Here is a 23,053-nt window from a genome sequence, read left to right as displayed (position 1 = left end):
TTATTTGATTTATTTGATTTATTTGATTTATTTGATTTATTTGATTTATTTGATTTATTTGATTTATTTGATTTATTTGATTTATTTGATTTATTTGATTTATTTGATTTATTTGATTTATTTGATTTATTTGATTTATTTGATTTATTTGATTTATTTGATTTATTTGATTTATTTGATTTATTTGATTTATTTGATTTATTTGATTTATTTGATTTATTTGATTTATTTGATTTATTTGATTTATTTGATTTATTTGATTTATTTGATTTATTTGATTTATTTGATTTATTTGATTTATTTGATTTATTTGATTTATTTGATTTATTTGATTTATTTGATTTATTTGATTTATTTGATTTATTTGATTTATTTGATTTATTTGATTTATTTGATTTATTTGATTTATTTGATTTATTTGATTTATTTGATTTATTTGATTTATTTGATTTATTTGATTTATTTGATTTATTTGATTTATTTGATTTATTTGATTTATTTGATTTATTTGATTTATTTGATTTATTTGATTTATTTGATTTATTTGATTTATTTGATTTATTTGATTTATTTGATTTATTTGATTTATTTGATTTATTTGATTTATTTGATTTATTTGATTTATTTGATTTATTTGATTTATTTGATTTATTTGATTTATTTGATTTATTTGATTTATTTGATTTATTTGATTTATTTGATTTATTTGATTTATTTGATTTATTTGATTTATTTGATTTATTTGATTTATTTGATTTATTTGATTTATTTGATTTATTTGATTTATTTGATTTATTTGATTTATTTGATTTATTTGATTTATTTGATTTATTTGATTTATTTGATTTATTTGATTTATTTGATTTATTTGATTTATTTGATTTATTTGATTTATTTGATTTATTTGATTTATTTGATTTATTTGATTTATTTGATTTATTTGATTTATTTGATTTATTTGATTTATTTGATTTATTTGATTTATTTGATTTATTTGATTTATTTGATTTATTTGATTTATTTGATTTATTTGATTTATTTGATTTATTTGATTTATTTGATTTATTTGATTTATTTGATTTATTTGATTTATTTGATTTATTTGATTTATTTGATTTATTTGATTTATTTGATTTATTTGATTTATTTGATTTATTTGATTTATTTGATTTATTTGATTTATTTGATTTATTTGATTTATTTGATTTATTTGATTTATTTGATTTATTTGATTTATTTGATTTATTTGATTTATTTGATTTATTTGATTTATTTGATTTATTTGATTTATTTGATTTATTTGATTTATTTGATTTATTTGATTTATTTGATTTATTTGATTTATTTGATTTATTTGATTTATTTGATTTATTTGATTTATTTGATTTATTTGATTTATTTGATTTATTTGATTTATTTGATTTATTTGATTTATTTGATTTATTTGATTTATTTGATTTATTTGATTTATTTGATTTATTTGATTTATTTGATTTATTTGATTTATTTGATTTATTTGATTTATTTGATTTATTTGATTTATTTGATTTATTTGATTTATTTGATTTATTTGATTTATTTGATTTATTTGATTTATTTGATTTATTTGATTTATTTGATTTATTTGATTTATTTGATTTATTTGATTTATTTGATTTATTTGATTTATTTGATTTATTTGATTTATTTGATTTATTTGATTTATTTGATTTATTTGATTTATTTGATTTATTTGATTTATTTGATTTATTTGATTTATTTGATTTATTTGATTTATTTGATTTATTTGATTTATTTGATTTATTTGATTTATTTGATTTATTTGATTTATTTGATTTATTTGATTTATTTGATTTATTTGATTTATTTGATTTATTTAATTTATTTAATTTATTTAATTTATTTAATTTATTTAATTTATTTAATTTATTTAATTTATTTAATTTATTGAACTTATTTAATTTATTTATTTTAATTATTTTAGTTATAATATAATAATATTATATTGTATGGAGGTCCAAGGGGGAGGCCTATGTTCAGCAGTGGACTGGACGTCTTATGGCTGAGATGATGATGATAATAATATTTATAATAAGAACACACCACACAGGTAGGTATAAAGATAAACAAAGAAAGGCAAAAAAACTTGTTTGTGCTGGAGGCTTCATAGACCGCCCATGCCAACCTCGGTTATTCAATAATAAGTTGAATTTAAGTGTGCGTAAAGATTACAATCGTTTGAACTGGTCAAAAACCTCATAATGAGGTAACTGAATAGACTGGGTTTTTATTTCGGTTACCGGTAACAGAGGTTAACTCGATCTGATACGGTTACCGAATCAAAGTGTTACCTTATTATGCGGTTACCGTTATGGTAGGGGTTTTTATAAACACCTCTAAAATAACCCTATGAAAAACCCCGGTTAAGGTAACCGGTTCCTGTCCCTGGTTTTACCTCAATAATTTATTAAATTCTTCTGATTTACTGTACATGGATTGCTCGATTTTTATATGTTCCGATTATCATAATCGCACGTGGACAATATACATGTGTGGGTCTTGACATGGTGGTCCAAGATCAAGAAAAAACAAAAAATCGCAAAAGTAGCACTTACTGTTGTTTAAGTACCTACTGCACGGCAGAACTGACAGGCCGATATCGTCCGGCGGACTGGTAATCAGAGGGCCCCTTTATCGTAATATTCGTCTTACATAGGCATAGGGAATCCCAAATTGCTACGGATATGTTAGATACCCGCACGCCATTACATTTAAGTCGCGTTTCTCTCGCTTTTATTGCTGTTTTGTTGTTTAACGACATCCTAACAAACTGGATACGACTACAAAAATCGTAAAACAAAGCCTGAACAAAGTCAGATAAGGTGTTTGAGCGTAATTAAAAGTGGCATGTAGGCATCTTTTATCAAACAAGTCTTTGCGTGAATATCATGATAGAGGAAAAAGCATTCAAATGCTTAAAAATCTGTTCAATTTTATCGGTTTTTACAAATATGTATGTCACAATCTATATGTACCTATGTATATCGATAGATGTAGTGTAGAGGGATAAACAAATACATACTATCAACGGTTTGTTGAATTTGACGGACGTTACGGATAAAACCATTGTCATCAACAACTTTTTTTTATATGATATTTAAAACTTTCGCGTTTTGAACACATATTAACTCACATTTATAGACGGGTCTAACGGGAATTCGCGGGTCGGGTCGGTCAAAAAAGGTAATAAAATAAATTCGCGATAGAACCGTCTATAAATGTGAGTTAACTTTTTTTGAGCCTATAGAGTATTGGGTCTCTAATATACGATTTCACCGACCGGGCGGCGTCGGAGCGCATTTCACTTCTGTACGGCCACAAGCCGGTCGGCTCCTCGCGGACGCGGATGGCTTCGTCACGGCAGGTCACGGCATATATAATGAAATTGTGAAATGCCGCTCCGGCACGGCTCGACTCCAGCCGGTCGGTGAAAATCGTGAAAAAATAAATAATTATAGGTACTTATCGAAAATCTAAATTTTGTTACAGTCGGACCAAGTTGTGGCAATACCATCATTAAATTTCTATGAAAGTATTATGACGTTAGCTTAGTTAGACGGACTCTATTTAAGCTACGAGCCATGATATACCAACCCGCTTGTAAATCTAATATCTATAGGAAGAATGCGTGTAACATGTGTAGAGTCAGACTAAGATAAGCCTGCAACGATTTCGATAGCCCACGCAGCGCAAGTGTTATTTGAAACGTCAAACTTCTATGAAATTATGACGTATATAACACTTGCACTGCGTGTGCTATCAAAATCGTTGCAGACTTATCTTGGCCTGACTATTGTTTTATTCAATAGGTAACCTTCGTCATGAATGAAGAATGGTGCATGGAAATGAATTAAAGATAAAACGGACTATACTCTATCCACGTTAACGAGCTAGTATAGCGTTCTCTCTTTTGCACTTTTGTATGCAGATGAAAGGGACAAAAAAGGGCAGTGGGCGTAAACAATGGCACCTCGCTGTCCGGCACGGCTTACATGCCGTCGCTTCGATTATTTATTTTTATACATTTCTTATGGTTATCATATTTATTTTATACTCTATTTAGTTAAGTTTTAATAACCAACTGCATGTTTATGATCAATACTGAAATGACATATTGGTAGACTAAATACTTTAAAGAACTGTTTATTGATTATAAATATGCAGTTCAAAATAGTTAAGGGATAGTCAAAATATTGATTTAGGTCACTAAATAGGTGTTTGGATATATATAACAATTAAAAAAACAAGGTGTTTGTTAATATAAAAATATTTAGACCAATTAGACGCGTCCGCACCGTACAATAGAGAGAGTTGACTATCATGTAAACTCACCAGTTGCACATGCATCGCCCTTATCGCTGACCAATCACGTGCAGTCTGAGTTTTCTGGTACTAGCTCGTTAACGTGGATAGAGTATAATGGCTGCAGGATCACTGCTTTTATTAATTATTATACTGAAGGACTATTTAAATCTCAAATTGTAATTTGGATTTTTCATGGACCGTTTATGACATAACCTTAACATACCAAACTTTTTTTATTTTAGTTTATGTCTTACTGTGCAATTGGGTTGGCCGGTCGAAGTATTAAGGAGATGGCGCCAGCATAGCTTGCCCTGTCAATCCCTAGAATAATTGTGTCAAAATATTGTTTTTTTAATGGAATTTTATGCCCTGGTTGCCAGCCCTTTAAGCCAAATCTCATAGAAGTAAACTAGTGAATGGGGCAAGCTATTTATAGATGGTCAAGCAGATCTTGTCAGTAGAAAAAGGCGGCAAATTTGAAAAATGTAGGCGCGAAGGGATATCGTCCCATAGAAAATTTGAATTTCGCGCCTTTTTCTACTGACAAGATTTGCTTGACCATCTATATTTAGAAATGTATCATATTCATATATATAAATCAGGCAACAAGGCCGATATTACAAATACCTTACAGACCAGTGTTGGCCGAACGTTAATGCAATTGACCATTAAAAATTAACCATTGAAAAGGTTAATTGCCATTAACCATTAACCATTGAAGGAAAATTAATTATCAATTGCATTGAACATCAATTTGCATTCATATTAATTTATTTCTAACCACTAACAATTAAAAATAATTAATGGTTATTGCTTTACAAACCATTAAAAATTAAATCAATTTTGAATGAAAATAACAAATGTGATCGATAATTAACAATTAACAAGAATAAATATCGTAATTTTATAAAGGCGTCCAAGGGATCAAAGGTCTAGTGGAACTCAGGTTTGGTACAACATAGGCAAATGCTGTTTTGGTCACCTGACTCGTCTTGATGAGCACTTGGAAGAGCAGTAACCAAGATAGAGCTGATGTTGAACAATCGACAAATCCACTTCCACGAACAATCTTTCCCATTTGTCCCCACTTCATTGGAGCGGGTACAAATGGGAACACACCAATAACGGGTGTATTCTTATTCTTCCCCGCCGGGAACAGATGGGAATAGGCGCTGCATATAAAACATTTCCATTTGTCCCTTCTCATGTATGGCGTAGGACACGTGGATAGGGGACAAATGGGAATACAATAATAATGCACCCATTATAACCAATAATGGGTTTATTCCCATTTGTCCCCGCGGGGAACATATAGGAAAAGACTGCATATAAATATTTCATATTTGTCCCCACCTTATTGGTGTGGAGACAAATGGGAATACATCTTTTTCCGATATTTTCCCATTTGTTCCCACCTGGAACAGATGGAATAGGCGCTGCATATAAATCCCATTTGTCCCCGTTTCCCAATAGTCTCCACACCAATAAGGTGGGGACAAATGGGAACACATAATTTTCCGATGTTTTCCCATTTGTTCCCACCTGGAACAGATGGAATAGGCTCTGCATATAAATCCCATTTGTCCCCGTTTCCCATTTGTCTCCAACTCACATATGGCAGGGACAAATAGGGATACACCTATAATGAGTGTATTCCCATTTGTCCCCGCGAGAAACATATAGGAAAAGACGTTGCATAGAAATATTTTCCATTTTTCCCCGTGTCATTGGAGGTGGGAAAAAAAAATATTTAATTCCATTAAACGTTAATGCAATTGAGAGTAATTCTAATTAATTTTTTTAAACTTTAATGCCATTAAATAGGGAATTAGATTTACAATCAATGTAATTAAACGTCTCAAAATTCAATTCTAACTAATTTTAATTATATTAATGCGTAATGCAATTGATTAATTGCGGAATTAATGGTTAATGCAATTGATTAATTGTTAATTAGAATTAACCATTACGGCCAACACTGTTACAGACTAACATACATTTGCTATGATGGCACCATCTATGCAAACCTTTGACAGTTGCCAACCCCATTTATAGGTAATTATATTTTTAAATTTTATTTGCAATGTCGTTGTTTTACTAGGATTATTGAAAATTTATGCGTGCACCCTGCTCGTGCTCGTCTGGTCTCGATGCAATGCTCGAACCAGACCGAGACTGTAGTGCTCGTGCAGATTGCCGTGCTCTCTTGAAGAATGATTGACAGCATAACTTCAATTGTTCTGGACTTCAATTGTTGTGACAGCGCAATCTATGACGCCTTGGCAGAACTGCGTCGAACGCCACTCAGATGTACGTAACACCCTAGTTTGCTCTATTTGTCAAAGGATGCGTGATAACACGCCTCTTGAAGGCGACCGATGGCACAATTCAGCCATTCTCCGACATATATATATATATATATATATATATATATATATATATATTTTTTTTTAGTTACAAGCCACAAAGAAAACTAGTGTTTGACCAAAAAAAGTTTGCAGCGATTTTGATAGCCCATGCAGTGCAAGTGTTATTTATGCGTCATAATGTCATAGAAGTTTGATGTTTAAAATAACACTAGCACTGCGAGGGCTGTCAAAATCGCTGCAGACTTTTCTTGGTCTAACTCAATTTTTTTAATAATGTAAAAAAAAAGAAAAGCTAGGTACTTGTTGGCCGAATGTCATTATCAATGACATGTCCTAAGGTAAAAATAAATGAGCACCAAAAGTTGAACGTTCTATCATGACAGCAGTTGGCAGCGAAAGCAACACCATTTATCAAGGACATTTTGGGACACAAAAGGGGCCGAAAATGTAACATACTTAACTACCTTTTTTTTAACCGACCCATTTTTGCAGCAGATTTCATTTGAGTTACTTCCTGTGTCGCGTCCAGACGATTTCTCAGATACTGCAACAAAACATACACATACATAAAAAATATATATTAAGGTCATGTATGACTACTGTGAGATTTCGTGATTTTCCCATCAATATATCTCCACTACTAGGCATTAATTTAAATTCTACTAATTGTCTACCATTAGTCCCATACAAACGCGAATTTTCTGAAGATTTGCAGGGATAAGAGTTTCCTTTTCTAAGACCAATGGTCAAAAATATGCACAGAAAAATAATCGCCTGCTTTAAATGCCGAAAAAAAGTCGCAACACAGGAAATAAAATGCGTTTGTACGGGACAGCCCGTGGAATGCTCCTAATAGTACAGCGGCGGCACAGGCTTTAGATTGGTTTTCGCTCATGTCGTCTCGGATATGGGTGAATATGGTATCGATGCATTCAGTGTTAAAAGAAAATAAAAAAAAGTGTGTGTTGCCGACTTTATGATGCCACAGCAACTACCCTCACCACTTTCGCGCTTGTCATCTCATATATTTGTGTTGAGGGGTGGTTGAGGGCATTACACTGAAAGCATAGATACCATATTGACGACAGACGACATGAACGAAAATCGATTTCTAAAAGACTTATCGTTCGCTAGCCGCTAGACTATATAGTATTGAAAAAGAGTGGTCAATACCACTACATTCCGAATATCTATTACTCGTTTTCAGTGACGAAATCGGGCGCTCGGAGTTCTAAAATTGGCCTCCTAATCGCTTTTTTGTGTTCTGCCGTGATTCTCAACATACTTACGCTGCCGTTGCAATTTGAAGTTGTGCTTGATCTCATGCTGCATTCCCCTCCAGAGTTTGGTGACGATGAGGGAGTAAGCGAACACCATGACGAAGATGGGGATGAGCAGTAGCGCCGCGTCCAGGCCCAAGTTGAACGCCCTCTCCAGCTCCAAACTTGGCCAGACCTCCCGGCACTTGTAGGCTATGGACAATAGGGGGTATTACTGCAATGTTCTGCCGCCAGAGTGCAGCACTAGAGCGGCTAGAGCCTATAGTAAACCATAGAGTAACTTATTTAACTTCGAATTTTTTACGCGAAGTGTCATACTTTTTTTTAAAGTAATGCCTTAAAATGTTACAAATTTTGGGGAAAATTAAAAAAAAATCCTTTCTTTTTTGAAAATTTTGGAAAGTTTTAGAAACTTTTTTTATTTCACGTAATCAGTAGTTTATCGTAATCAGTAGTTTAGAAACTTTTTTTATTTCACGTAATCAGTAGTTTATCGTAATCAGTAGTTTATTGGCTATTAGAGGAATGCTTTTTTTAATTCCAAATTTGAGGAGGTTTTTCAGAATTAAAAGTTTTTAGTCGAAAGGCGGGTTTTTTAAACTAAAAACTGAAACAACATGAAAACCAATGAGTTTTGACCCCTGGTTGACTAGACTTAAATCATTGCAAATGACCCATAGAATAACCCCTTTCAAGGAATACATACTGTGCCTTAAACTATTTTTAACGTAATCTGTCGTAAACTAAATTATAAATATATAGATGCTAAGATATATGTAACTCCGTATAAGATAAATAAAGTCTAAGAAAAAAACGTGCCACGGAAATCAAGAAAAAGTCATTCTCGAATAGATGGCGCCATACCTTTGGCCTATTCTCGGCTAGATGGCGTTGACGACACCGTTTGATATTTGGGTCAAACAGATCACTGTGTTATGTCTTTCCTGTAGACATACACAAGAGTTAAGGGCTATAAAGGTTAATTTTCTTATTTAACCCTTATCCACGTGAAAAGGTCCTCCTTTTATTTAGAGAACTATGATAAAATCATTGCTTACATGCCCACAAGCTGTTAACTATTGCCCACAGTAGAGAAAAATGTGCTGTTCGCGATAACACGCTAGTTTTCTCTCCTGTGGGCAATAGTTAACAGCTTGTGGGCATGTAAGCAATGATTTTATCATAGTTCTCTAAATAAAAGGAGGACCTTTTCACGTGGATAAGGGTTAAATAAGAAAATTAACCTTTATAGCCCTTAACTCTTGTGTATGTCTACAGGAAAGACATAACACAGTGATCTGTTTGACCCATTTAACAGTTTTAACACATATCAGTGAAAGAGCATGGGTCAGTATGGAACAATAAAAATTAAAAATCATTTATCCGTAAACATATTTTGATTAATTTATACATTTTCAATTTTACTTTAAGTTTTAATCGTGTGTCGATAGATGGCAGTAAATGTACCGTGACTACAAAATTTACTTTGGCAATAGCCCTCTATACTATCTATTCTCTTTGATAGATGTAAACATCATTATAAATATTAGACGTCTTACCGTTTCCTCTCATGGGCTGTAGGGTAGAAACAATGAGTATGGGCAGGTTGAGCATGACGGACAGGAGCCACACCAGACCGATCATCTTGTACGCGTGGCACTGCGTCTGCCATTTGCGGGACTTAAGAGGTCGGCAGATGGCGAAGTACCTCTCCAGGGATATGGCGACTAGCGTCCACACGTCTACTGACACTGACACCGCTGAAACAACGATATTACTGGTTTAGACCAGGATCTCCAGAACAGTACAAGTTTCATCATGATTAGAGCAAAAATAAAGAAATTCAAGATGGCGGCCGATTTTTCGAATTTTGAGTTCGAACTCCTATAGGAACGCCTAAGGAGTCTGTAGAATCTTCAGATAATTTTTTTTATCATGATTAGAGCAATAATAAAGAAATAAATAAACCCCCATTTGTAATAATATAGTCCTTCCGTAAAGTCAAGTCTCGATTTCCAACACAATCAGATCAGTGATACCTGCTAATATTTTATATGCCTCCTAAAACGCCCAGTTTCGCGAGTACTCATCATAATTGATCAGATAACAGTCCACCTTGCCCTGTACCTACACTATGGCCACGCATACTTTCTTGCAAAGAAGTAGACCAGTATAGCAAGACCCTTCATAAATAGTTCCCGATTCGGCGGATTCTTGTTTGCGGATGGTGTTATAGTCGGATTGTGACGTACAAAGTAAATCCGGTGAAACAGGAATACGGCAAAGCAATATTCCGGCGAAACGGGAACTGAGTAATCGCTTTTATTGCTTTGCCCGCGGCTAGGCTAAAGCTATGTCTGTGTCTTAGGTATTTACATAAATAAAAGTAAAAAAAATCAATTTGTACATTTTCGGGTACCTAGTTATTTTATTGTTTTACCGAACAAATTCCAAAACTGCCTGGATTAGTCACTGAACGGCCTAACTTTAACCTACATTATTTGATCGTGTAATGTTGTCATCTACCCTCAACTGGCTTAAGGAGCCATTTGAGGGTATATTTTGTTTACTTTTATTTAAATACCTAAAGATACAGAGTATAGGCTCTTGTCGCTCCATAACCCCTTGATCAATTCTGCTCATGTTAGAACTTACAATATAATATTGCCCTCAACAACACCTTACTTTATTTAAATTAGAAAAAAAATACTAACGTTATTGCGTAACAAACTTATCCTCTGATAGTTAAGTTAAAAAACTGAAATGCCGGGACGTGCCCCTAGCCAGCCGTGTGTTCTAAGCAGAATGTAACAACTTCGCTTCGCTCGCTCGTTGGAAATATATTACAATTATTTTTTATAATAATACATACCTACTAAGCACTTCTAACCTAAAGCTATGAAGGTTATAAACAGTGACTAAATAAGAATTTGATATTTCTTAACGGTGTTTATCTTGAAAATATTTTAAAAACACTTACTAACTTCATAAATCATAATACACATACACACACACACACACATATACATTTGACTTAAAATATCGTAATATTATTCAAAATATTATTTTAGATTTTTTACGCGGAGCAGCCAAAATAAGGAGGATCACGTTTTTTTCCACTGACCGGTGAATCGCCACTGAAAATGGTACTAATGGCGCTTCCGTAGCTCAATATCGTGCGTAATTCACGCACAACATCACTTTTACCGTCCTGCCCCGAGGTTCATCTCATCCCGGTCTCCCCTACACCATCAGTCAGTGACCCAACGATGGATTACTCGTATATTGTGTGATTAAATTACAGAATCCTTGGGGCGCGACAGAAATGATATACAGAGAACGATAACCAGACGGGCGTAGCAATAAAATACACAAATAAACAGTAACTCACCTTGAAGAAAGGGTATTATCCTGCATAGAAATGGTCCGAATAGGAATCTCCGGTAGATCTGTCCGACGAGCGTGAATGGAACACAGAAGACTCCCAGCAAGAAGTCTGATATTGCCTGCGAAACAATGTTCAAGGGAATCAAAGGCACAGAATAAAATAAATAATAGTACTAGGTACAGAAGACTCACTCTCTAACAAAACGCGTCTGTTCCTATCAGGAAAGATATGGCCGCTAGGTAGCGACAGCGCCGCGCGCGGCTTATGTCTAGCCACCAAAATTTGAGCCACGCCTGTCTAAGGTAAATAAGTCGGCCGATACCTACTAATTAAATAATTTGTTTTTGTTTTGACTTTTTTATGATACGACCTTGACACGGCCCGATTCGAACTTTAAGGTACGTCAGTTATGGATTAGAAACGATATGGATTAGATATGTCAGTGTCAAATGTGACGTTTCTTCAAACAAAAACTTCACTTTTGACCGACACATCTAATCCATATCGTTTCTAGATCTATTAACTGAAGTATCTTAAAGTTAGCATCGGGCAGATAGACACTAAACTTATATCGACCGGGATATTGGCCTTGGCATTTTTATAGCCCATCCCGTACCTATCTTTAATGTGTAGGTATGTACTTACTTAGTTTGATTCCCTATATAGCCTTGGAGGATAAAACGGAGACGCCTTGTTTGTAATTTTCTGTACAAAATAGTCTGCCGATTTTTGCGGGGGAGGGGCATGTCAAATGTATACGTAACGTAAAAATAGCCGTGTCAGATAAACGTCAGATAAACGTCTTATCCCTGAAAGGGATAAGTTCGCCTTTGTACTAATGATGTGTGTTCTTTCATGTTTTATGTTTCTTTTTGTACAATAAAGTATTTTACTGGGTACGTATTGCAATGACTAAAATTAAAAAAAACTAACGTTAAATAACCTACGTTCAAAATACCTAAAATCTAAATACCTAATGATTTTAAATACCTAAGCAAGTAACACCTACCTACGAATTACCTAAGCTTAAAATACCTTTTGGACTAAATATCTAATGTTTGAAATACCAAAAGATATGTCACCTAAATTTGATACACCAACATTTGAAATACCCTATGGTCAAAATACCTAAAATGATTCATTTGCTAGCTATTTGTACGAAGTAGTAGGGTAGGTTCCGCGAGCGTAAAAGAGGGTAGATTGAACAAAGGTAAATCCTAAAGGTAGATCCGAATCGGAGCACCCCACTATCCACGTGGTCTTATCTGTCCTACCCCTAGAGTGTATGTCAAAAGCCGGAGGCGCGGAGGGGAAGCAGCCCTCGCCCGCCGTAGCAAAGCGCAGAGCACAATGGGAGCCGCAGCGGCTGAGGCTGGTCGCCGTTTGGCGACCAGCAAGCCGAAGCTGCGAAGGCTCCCATTAGTGCCTGCGCTTTGATACGCAAGGGCGAAAGGGCTGCTTTGCCCGCAGCGCCGGAGCAGATGCGGAGTGCGAAGAAATAACGGCGCGTCGGAGCCATCCAGAGCTTCAATATCAAGTCGGACTGCCAAGTCGGCTGAGGCTCCCATTGTGCTCTGCGCTTTGCTACGGCGGGCGAGGGCTGCTTCCCCTCCGCGCCTCCGGCTTTTGACATACACTAGGGGTAGGACAAACAAGACCACGTGGATAGTGGGGTGCTCAGAATCGGATTTGTTTGTTTAAGGTTTACAAAAATCGGCCACGTCAACAATATTCTACTTAAGATTCGGACTTGCAAATATTGTATGTGGTGAGTTGTATACTATGCAAACTGAAGTATTCTGCAAATTAAACATTAATTGAAAATGATTTCTGCGAAACAGGTTACGCTGAAGTAAAACCAAACACACCATTAGAGCTTTTGGTAATTAATCTTTACGTATTTAGATTTTAGTGATTTTGGACGTAGGTAAATTTACATTAGTGTTTTTAATTTTAGACATTACGAGTATAATATGCACCCTTTTAAACTTTAGATATTTTGAATTCAAGTCAAAACACCATGAGGTATTTAGATTTTAGGTATTTTGAACGTAGGTTATTTAACGTTAGTTTTTTTTAATTTTAGACATTGCAATACGTACCCATTTTACTACTACTACTACTACGTCAGTCCATACAATGGGTATGGCCATTGTCGCCTATTTTTGACAGAGGGGAATACCTGTTGATGGCTACTCCGTTTGGTTATATCCTCCAAGCCTATACACAGTCTTGTTGTTGATGTAAACCTTGACTTGACTGATCAAAATATTGACCATAGAGTTTGGATTATAGTGCTATCATGACATTTGGATTTGGACATATAGCAGCGGCAATAAATCTATCATAATGTACTTTTGACATTGGAAATGTCTTTTCGTTCGCTCCAGTATAGTATACGGTCCGATTTCACGAAAAAGTGCGATCCCCTTATATCTCGGAAAGTTGTGAAGATATGATATTAAAAAATAGGCTCAAAAGACGCATAATCACGAGAGCTGTAAGGTGCAAAAATAATTATTCGAGAAAGTCAAAAACAAAAAAGTTATGGTCGAAATAGTGAAAATAAAATTCGATTTTTTCCGAATTTTTGATTTTGGTGCTCGATAATTTGGAAACGAAGAATGATATCAAAAATTTGAGAAAAACGGCTATGGACAATTTAGTCAGCTACAATTTGAGCCTAAAACAAAGACGATCGGGTTAAGGGTTTGCCCTGTAGCCTAACCTTAAAATAGTCAAAAAGTCAGAACGACATTTTTCACAGGACATTTATGACTTCATGTTTCGCAGAGTTCGTTATCGGTGTTTGTTGTGAATTATCGGGATTATGACGGCAGAATAACACTTGCACTGCGTGGGCTTTTAAAATCGCTGCAGATTTTTCTTGGTCTAACTCTATCTATCCTGTTTGAGACGGGCGTAGATAACGCACTATTCGACAATCTATGCATTCTTGTGGTGGTGGAAATAGAAATAGAGATAGAAATAGAGATAGAGGCAGAGGCAGAGGCAGAGGTAGAGGTAGAGGGAGAGGGAGAGGGAGAGGGAGAGGGAGAGGGAGAGGAGAGGGAGAGGGAGAGGGAGAGGGAGAGGGAGAGGGAGAGGGAGAGGGAGAGGGAGAGGGAGAGGGAGAGGGAGAGGGAGAGGGAGAGGGAGAGGGAGAGGGAGAGGGAGAGGGAGAGGGAGAGGGAGAGGGAGAGGGAGAGGGAGAGGGAGAGGGAGAGGGAGAGGGAGAGGGAGAGGGAGAGGGAGAGGGAGAGGGAGAGGGAGAGGGAGAGGGAGAGGGAGAGGGAGAGGGAGAGGGAGAGGGAGAGGGAGAGGGAGAGGGAGAGGGAGAGGGAGAGGGAGAGGGAGAGGGAGAGGGGAGAGGGAGAGGGAGAGGGAGAGGGAGAGGGAGAGGGAGAGGGAGAGGGAGAGGGAGAGGGAGAGGGAGAGGGAGAGGGAGAGGGAGAGGGAGAGGGAGAGGGAGAGGGAGAGGGAGAGGGAGAGGGAGAGGGAGAGGGAGAGGGAGAGGGAGAGGGAGAGGGAGAGGGAGAGGGAGAGGGGAGAGGGAGAGGGAGAGGGAGAGGGAGAGGGAGAGGGAGAGGGAGAGGGAGAGGGAGAGGGAGAGGGAGAGGGAGAGGGAGAGGGAGAGGGAGAGGGAGAGGGAGAGGGAGAGGGAGAGGGAGAGGGAGAGGGAGAGGGAGAGGGAGAGGGAGAGGGAGAGGGAGAGGGAGAGGGAGAGGGAGAGGGAGAGGGAGAGGGAGAGGGAGAGGGAGAGGGAGAGGGAGAGGGAGAGGGAGAGGGAGAGGGAGAGGGAGAGGGAGAGGGAGAGGGAGAGGGAGAGGGAGAGGGAGAGGGAGAGGGAGAGGGAGAGGGAGAGGGAGAGGGAGAGGGAGAGGGAGAGGGAGAGGGAGAGGGGAGAGGGAGAGGGAGAGGGAGAGGGAGAGGGAGAGGGAGAGGGAGAGGGAGAGGGAGAGGGAGAGGGAGAGGGAGAGGGAGAGAGGGAGAGGGAGAGGGAGAGGGAGAGGGAGAGGGAGAGGGAGAGGGAGAGGGAGAGGGAGAGGGAGAGGGAGAGGGAGAGGGAGAGGGAGAGGGAGAGGGAGAGGAGAGGGAGAGGGAGAGGGAGAGGGAGAGGGAGAGGGAGAGGGAGAGGGAGAGGGAGAGGGAGAGGGAGAGGGAGAGGGAGAGGGAGAGGGAGAGGGAGAGGGAGAGGGAGAGGGAGAGGGAGAGGGAGAGGGAGAGGGAGAGGGAGAGGGAGAGGGAGAGGGAGAGGGAGAGGGAGAGGGAGAGGAGAGGGAGAGGGAGAGGGAGAGGAGAGGGAGAGGGAGGGAGAGGGAGAGGGAGAGGGAGAGGGAGAGGGAGAGGGAGAGGGAGGGAGAGGGAGAGGGAGAGGGAGAGGGAGAGGGAGAGGGAGAGGGAGAGGGAGAGGGAGAGGGAGAGGGAGGAACTCAGGTTTGGTGCAACATAGGCACACGCTGTTTTGGACACCCGATTCGTCATGATGAGCACATGGTAGAGCATTACCCAAGATAGCTGATGCTGAATCCTGGTAGTACCTATTGGAACTCAGGTTTGGTGCAACATAGACAAACGCTGTTATGGTCATCTCTCGTCGCGTCAAACTGCTGTCAAGAAAATTTCATATCTTGCAGCAAATGGGCCGCTGCCGATCACCACTTCTCGAGTTGACTACGGATTTGCCGTGTAATAATTTTCTTGTACTTTGAACATTAATATATCCTGCTTATTAATCGAAAAATGAAATATGTACCTATACTTATGCGCCACGGCGACAATTATTCAAACTTGGATACGCGTGTGGAAATTTTGCAATTTGTTTGTTCACATGCGTTATGTCCAGGATACTTGTGTTAGACTGTTAGTAAGTAAGTAAGTAAGTAAAGTAAATACACTTTATTGCACCACAAAGAAAAAAAAAATACAAAACCAGATTTACAGTGTAAATAAAGGTAGCAACAGGCGGTCTTATCGCTGTAAGCGATCTCTTCCAGACAACCTTGGGGTAGCAGGACCTTGGGTTAGTCTAAGAATAAAATAATTATCATTCAACGTTGTAGTTTTATTTTGTAACTTTTTCCTTATCCAGACTTTCTCGTCGCTCAGCGACAATATTTTTTCGAATTCCGTAGATTCATTTCCAATGTGCTCGATAGTCGTGTGAGGCACGAAATCTGTGAATTTTTTTGCAGGCATTCGAAAGTTCGTGAAATTAGACTATATCATATAAACAATGATTGTATCATCATCACGATCATATATTTTGTATTTAGGCAGCCGCACAATGCGGATTGAGGACTTCATACACACCATGGAATTAAGAGCCCATCAACGTGCACACTAGCGCCACAGCTAAATAATCGTAATTATTTAAATTTAACGAACGATATTGAAAAAAGGGGGCCGCTACGTACTGTATTGTGTATTTAAGTACCTTTTGAATACATCTAACTAGTTTTTATGTTGCTAGATTCGTCAAACTAATATGCGTCCAAAGTTAAAACGGCCGTTTTTTTTGAGTTCCTAGATCGACGAAACCAGCAAAACTAGTTTGATGTATTCAAAAGGTACTTAATACACAATACAGTACGTAGCGGCCCCCTTTTTTCAATATCTTTCGTTAAATTAAAATAATCACGATTATTTAGCTGTGGCGCTAGTGTGCACGTTGATGGACTCTTAATGTTTGTTAAAAATTGAATTTGTTATTAGAAAACACTCAGAAGCGAATCTTACCAACAATAAAACCTAGATACTTAGATCCATGTTTCGCCCTCGTTAGCCTCTGGTTTGAAAATTAAATCGAGACATTACTTTGTAATTTAATACCCACCGGGCTACTGCAAATACTCAGGCAAACTAATTATTTTAAAATTATTAAATTTTAAATTATTTAAAGAATAAATACCTAGTTGTAAATATGAAATACAGTAATTGACATGTAAAACTATCCTTTATGGAAATGAATGAATGAATAAAAATGTATCCTGGTTTGTTCGAATTGTCGTTTTCATACGCCCCTATATTGTAAATTTCATCGAAACCGCTAAAGCCTTTTTTGAGAAAATACCAAAAAAATATACAAAAATATGTATCTGAAAAAATATGATAGATTTTTTGCCGCTACTGTAACTATTTGGAAAATTAATGTAATTGGATTTTTTAGCCATCAGATATTGGACCGGCCAAGATGCTCACAAATATCTAAACAATGTCTCTATTATCATGACGTTAAAGTGCATGTGTGTTAAAGCTTCGGTAGCTCACAACTTGGTTGGTAGAAGGCCGTATCCCGGAGTCGCGAGCTCCGGCCTGATTCGAATTTTAAGATACTTCAAAAATTTGCTAAAGATACGATATGGATCGGATATGTCAGTGTCAAAAGTAACGTTTCTTCAAACAAAAACGTACTTGACGTCTTTTTAGCAAATATTTGACGTAACTTAAGGACGAACCAGGCCGTTCGTGTCTTGCCCGTGTCATTTTTAGGGTTCCGTACCCAAAGGGTAAAACGGGACCCTATTACTAAGACTCCGCTGTCCGTCCGTCCATCTGTCCGTCTGTCACCAGGCTGTATCTCACGAACCGTGATAGCTAGACAGTTGAAATTTTCACAGATGATGTATTTCTGTTGCCGCTATAACAACAAATACTAAAAACAGAATAAAATAAAGATTTAAGTGGGGCTCCCATATAACAAACGTGATTTTTGACCGAAGTTAAGCATCATCGGGCGGGGTCAGTACCTTCGAGCAACACCGGCTTCCGACACATCGGAAGGGAGGGGCCCAAGCGATATCTCACCGTACAAATCTTTCTGCCATTTTTCGCGGGGGGAAAGGTGCACACAGTCGCACTTCTCACACACTTACATACAAAATCCAATCTGTAATGACGACACAAATACATATAAAATGACACACGTCAAAGACAAATCTTGCAAACCTCGATCTCTTTTTGTGTACGGACGAGTGACAAGTGTCACAACACGCACACTAACACATTTTCGTTGAAGTATGTTATTGTATTCTGAGAGATGAGAAGTCGGATTTGTCGCTCGACCGATCCGCAATTTGTACTGAGCGAGCAAAATCGATAAATCCAACAATTACATGAGACTAAAATATAATAATTGTGTTTGAATGTAATTAAACGTATGATATGTAAAAAAAATATTACATGTGAAATGTAACACTTTCTTTTTGTAAATTTGATGTCCCCGACCTCTTTTTATAACAAAAAACCGAGCAAACAGGCATTTTTGTGCAGCAGTGTTCACGCGCGCGTCTGGACTCGGTCTAGTGAAAAATCCAAGTGCAACTAGTTTTATTACCCGCGCTAGATTAGATTGACGCGCTAATCTTGTACCTCAGCAGAGGGGAAATAGTGCGAATGCCGCCTCCCTTCCGTGTTGCTCGAAGGTCAGTACTATAGATAGATAGTTTATATTATTATTTTTAAGCTTATGAAATTTTTATGGTTAATTAATTGTGTCTCATTGCAATAAATAACATTAATGTACAAAAAAACCGGACAAGTGCGAGTCGGACTCTCCCACCGAGGGTTCCGTACTTTTTAGTATTTGTTGTTATAGCGGCAACAGAAATACATCGTCTGTCTATCACGGTTCGTGAGCCTGGTGACAGACGGACGGACGGACGGACGGACGGACAGCGGAGTCTTAGTAATAGGGTCCCGTTTAACCCTTTGGGTACGGAACCCTAAAAAGACATCTTAAATCATTGCAAATATGAGCTCTGGAATAAATAGAAACGGTTCTAGGAAAAGGTTTAGTTAAAAATCAAACCGAACTATGCTACTGTTTCAATTTTGCGGGATAGGTATGAGGGCGTAAAGCTGTAATTGTAAAAAAACAGTTTATTTCCGATTTTCACTTTTGCACGCTCTGCTGATTTTATTTTTAGGGTAGTGATACGAATACGAATACACATATTTGTTTTCGGCGAACATCAGAGTTATTCAAATATTTGTATTCGCCGAATATTAAAAAGATATTCGTATTTTTTTCGGTGCCCATTTTAAATTTTCTAACGTTAACATTGAATTTTTACGTGGAAATTAATAATGTTACGAGATTCAAAATGAAAAATTTTGAAAAAATCATAGATCAAAGATCAACTTTAGAATAGCGAGGAGTATTCAAATAAGTAATTGCGTCATTCAAAATCAGCATGAAAAAGTTCAATCTACTAGCTAGCGTGGAAAGCTACTCAAGAAATGCGTTGTTTTACTGTCATTGGCACTCGTAATCTACTATTAGAAAGTAAAAATCAATAAATTCAAAATAGATAACCGTAATATGTTAAGCCGGTGTGATGTTATAGTATATTACGATAAGTACTAGAAGTAGGAAAATCGCAACGAGTGGCGATAAATTAAAACAAGACCAATAATACAGTAAAATTATACATTTTGCGTTTGCGTCAAATCCGGTAGTTCTGATTTTTTGCAGACTTGTTTATGATGTTGGCCCAATAAAACAAAGTTTGTGACCTCGAGCGCCGAACGCAACTTTGTCAAAAATCGAATAAACCGCAATTTGTTTTAGATTTGGGCGATTATAACCCTAAAGTACTAGTTTTTGATAATAACTTCCTAGGGCGTTTTTAAAGTAGGCTAAATTTGCTACAATAAGACACTAGAATTGTCTCTGTACATCTAATATTTTCCGAGATAAAGCCTTTCAAAATGTATAATATTTTCGAACTTGTATTCGTAGGCTAAGTAAGGCAGTGAGTATACACTTTTGTCTCAGGCGATGCCGGTTGGCACAGTTGTTAGCCACAAGATCCCCCCCCCCCCCCCCCCCCAAAAAACAGGGTTGACAAAGTTGCGTTCGGCGCTCGAAGTCGCAAACTTGGGTTATTCATTGGGCCAACATCATAAACAAGTCTGCAAAATATCAGAACTACCGGATTTGACGCAAAGGAGCCAGGTTACAAAATTCGACAAAGTTACTGGATTACAAAGGGAGTGTTTTAAATCGACGAGTTGCGAATCACTTTTTCGCACGCGTATTGTACGTTTTTGTTAAATACATAATTGCCCTTTTCGACATACGCACGTATTTTGTGCTAGTAAGTAAGATACACGTGCAAATAGGAAATACAACTCGTGTCACAAAAAAAATCAAAGAGGATTATATTCGCGGCACTTACGTCCTTATAATAAGAAGATAAGATTTATTCAATTATTCGAAGGACGCACTTTAATTATACTTACCAAATTAAGTAAATATACGTCGGTGACCGTCCTCATCCTCTTATTATTAGCCAGCGTCGCGATCACCATACAGTTTCCAGATATCGACAGTGTGAAAATGAGTATGTACGGTGGCAGTATGAAGCGCCATTCGTACGCGTTGCTCGAGACGTTACGCGTAACGTTGCGTGTAACGTTGCGGGCGAGGTCTAATGCCGTTGCGGCGGTTGGCCGCTCGTAGAGGTGGCTGACGTTATAAATGTACGTCATGTCTGTTGAATCCATATTTGTTAATTACCTGCAGACAAACAAACAGGAATATATTTTATTGTTTAAATAAACTTTGAAAGCGGCATCCGCTCAGAGTTTAAGAAATGTATGGATGGAGTGGTGGAGATTTAAGGTGACAGTCCATTTCCAACGACAGCAGCACCACCACTTATTTTACTATGGAAATTGACAATAACACCGACGCGTACTAGTAGTGCAGCTGCGGTCAGACATTGAATGTTACCCTTATCCAATTTATTACATTTATCAAAATTATGTTAAAGGTGTTTTACAAAATCTGAGCCTGTACAATAATTAAATAAATTTAAATTAATTAATAAACATTAAAGGACGTCCTTACACAAATTGATTAAGCCCCACAGTAATGTCAAGAAGGCTTGACCCAAAAAAGACATGTCTGAAAGTAAATTCTGTTAGGCCAGTATTTATATATACCTATATATCCCTGTATCCCTATATTTATTGTATTTATCCCTGCTTCTACATTTCTACGCTCTACATCCTTACACTTTTCATATGGAAAACAGTTTAGTTACTAAGTGTATACCTTTCCCTTTCTTCCGCGTTTAGGGAGCTACGGTGCTTAAAAATACCCGTAAGTAAAAGTCTATGTTATAGTACATTACATACCTAGGGAGGTAAATTCCTAAATGCTCCGGATCGCAGGTGTTTGTGGCCCGAACCGAAGGTGAGGGCCATAAATATGCGATCTGGGGCTTTACGAATTACCGCCCGTGGTTTGTATAAAGTTTTACGTCTTGCCTTGGCCAGGAAGTGAGATTTTCTTCCCGTCCCGGCTTACAAGTGTATTAGCGTATAGTATATCTTATCTTCTTCTTTCTCGCGTTATCCTGGCATTTTTGCCACGGCTCATGGGAGCCTGGGGTCAGCTTGACAACTAATTCCAAGAATTGACGTAGGCACTAATTTTTACGGAAGCGACTGCCATCTGACCTTCCAACCCAGAGGGGAAACTAGGCCTTATTGGGATTATCTCGGTTTCCTCACGATGTTTTCCTTCACCGAAAAGCGACTGGTAAATATAAACTGATATTTCGTACATAAGTTCCGAAAACTCATTGATACGAGCCGGGGTTTGAACCCGCGACCTCCGGATTGAAAGTCGCACGCTCTTACCGCTAGGCCACCAGCGCATAGCGTAGTATATCTTATATGTAAGTATATGAAATAAGTACATTCATAATATGTTACACAACGAAGGCCGCAAAATTATCTGACACGACACGATCTTGTTTGTAGAGCCATAAGAATGTGTCACATATTTGTGCGGCCTTCGAAGACTAACATGTTACTTACTTTGCTAAAAGGCAATTTAATGCAACATCTATTTATCTATACAACAAAGCTAACAGAACTAATAGTATTTACAATAAAACATACAATGAGTGTAAAAACAAGACTACTATATGGCTAAAAAGTAAAACATACGAGGAAACAGAATCTATAATTCCTTGACCTTTTATAGCACCGAACCCGAGATCCGCACGGCTCACTCAACTGTACACATTTGTATTACATATAACACACACTTACTATTCTGCCTAACTTAGATCGTTATCCCCTTTTTTTTTTATTCAAAATGTAAACAGTATGTACATAAGCTTATGTTAGAAACTCTCCCTGCTTTTAATGTATACTTTTAATGTACCTACACCTAGTTATAGTTTTAATATTGTTAAATATACTTTTAAACCACTGTATGAAAGAGCGTTGCCTCCTAACACAAGTGTCAAACTTAAAAGGAGGATTCGACACTTAGGAAAAACCTTATACAAAATAAACGAATTTTGAATTTTGAATGTTTTTTCTACTCGTCGACTATAATTCTTGAATTAAGATTTCTTATACCAAACTGCAATTGGGTATTTTTAATGTGTGGGCTCCCAACTCAAGTATAATATTCATATCGATACAGTTTAGTCAACTATAATGAAATTGACCAATCACAGCTCGCCGCGATCAAGAGGACGAAACAAAACCATAGGTAGCTCAAATTAATTATTTATTTTTGGTTGTATAGTAGAAACAATTGGTTCATAAGTCAGAAACGCGCATGTGACACCCTTAATATAACAACATCCATTGACTACGAAAACCACTTAGCGTGGCTTGTT

At 37.3% G+C, this 23,053-nt stretch overlaps 1 protein-coding gene across 1 annotated transcript in view; it reads right to left on the bottom strand.

Annotated features, from left to right (window-relative positions):
* The window catches only part of LOC134806655 (cholecystokinin receptor type A-like), a 38,273-nt gene extending 17,376 nt beyond the window's left edge, over positions 1 to 20,897 (bottom strand). Inside the window, exons 1-5 of the mRNA XM_063779984.1 lie at positions 20,649 to 20,897; positions 11,406 to 11,520; positions 9,574 to 9,774; positions 8,024 to 8,206; positions 7,199 to 7,278 (exon numbers count right to left, since the gene is read on the bottom strand). Coding sequence (XP_063636054.1) covers positions 7,199 to 7,278; positions 8,024 to 8,206; positions 9,574 to 9,774; positions 11,406 to 11,520; positions 20,649 to 20,897 — 828 coding nt within the window. The remainder of the gene's footprint in view (positions 1 to 7,198; positions 7,279 to 8,023; positions 8,207 to 9,573; positions 9,775 to 11,405; positions 11,521 to 20,648) is intronic.
* Positions 20,898 to 23,053: the final 2,156 nt, after the last annotated feature.

Source organism: Cydia splendana, chromosome 3 (assembly GCF_910591565.1).
Source record: "Cydia splendana chromosome 3, ilCydSple1.2, whole genome shotgun sequence".
Classification (NCBI taxonomy): domain Eukaryota; kingdom Metazoa; phylum Arthropoda; class Insecta; order Lepidoptera; family Tortricidae; genus Cydia; species Cydia splendana.
The sequence above is the reverse complement of the archived record's forward strand: the minus strand, read 5'-3'. Positions and strand labels throughout refer to the sequence as shown.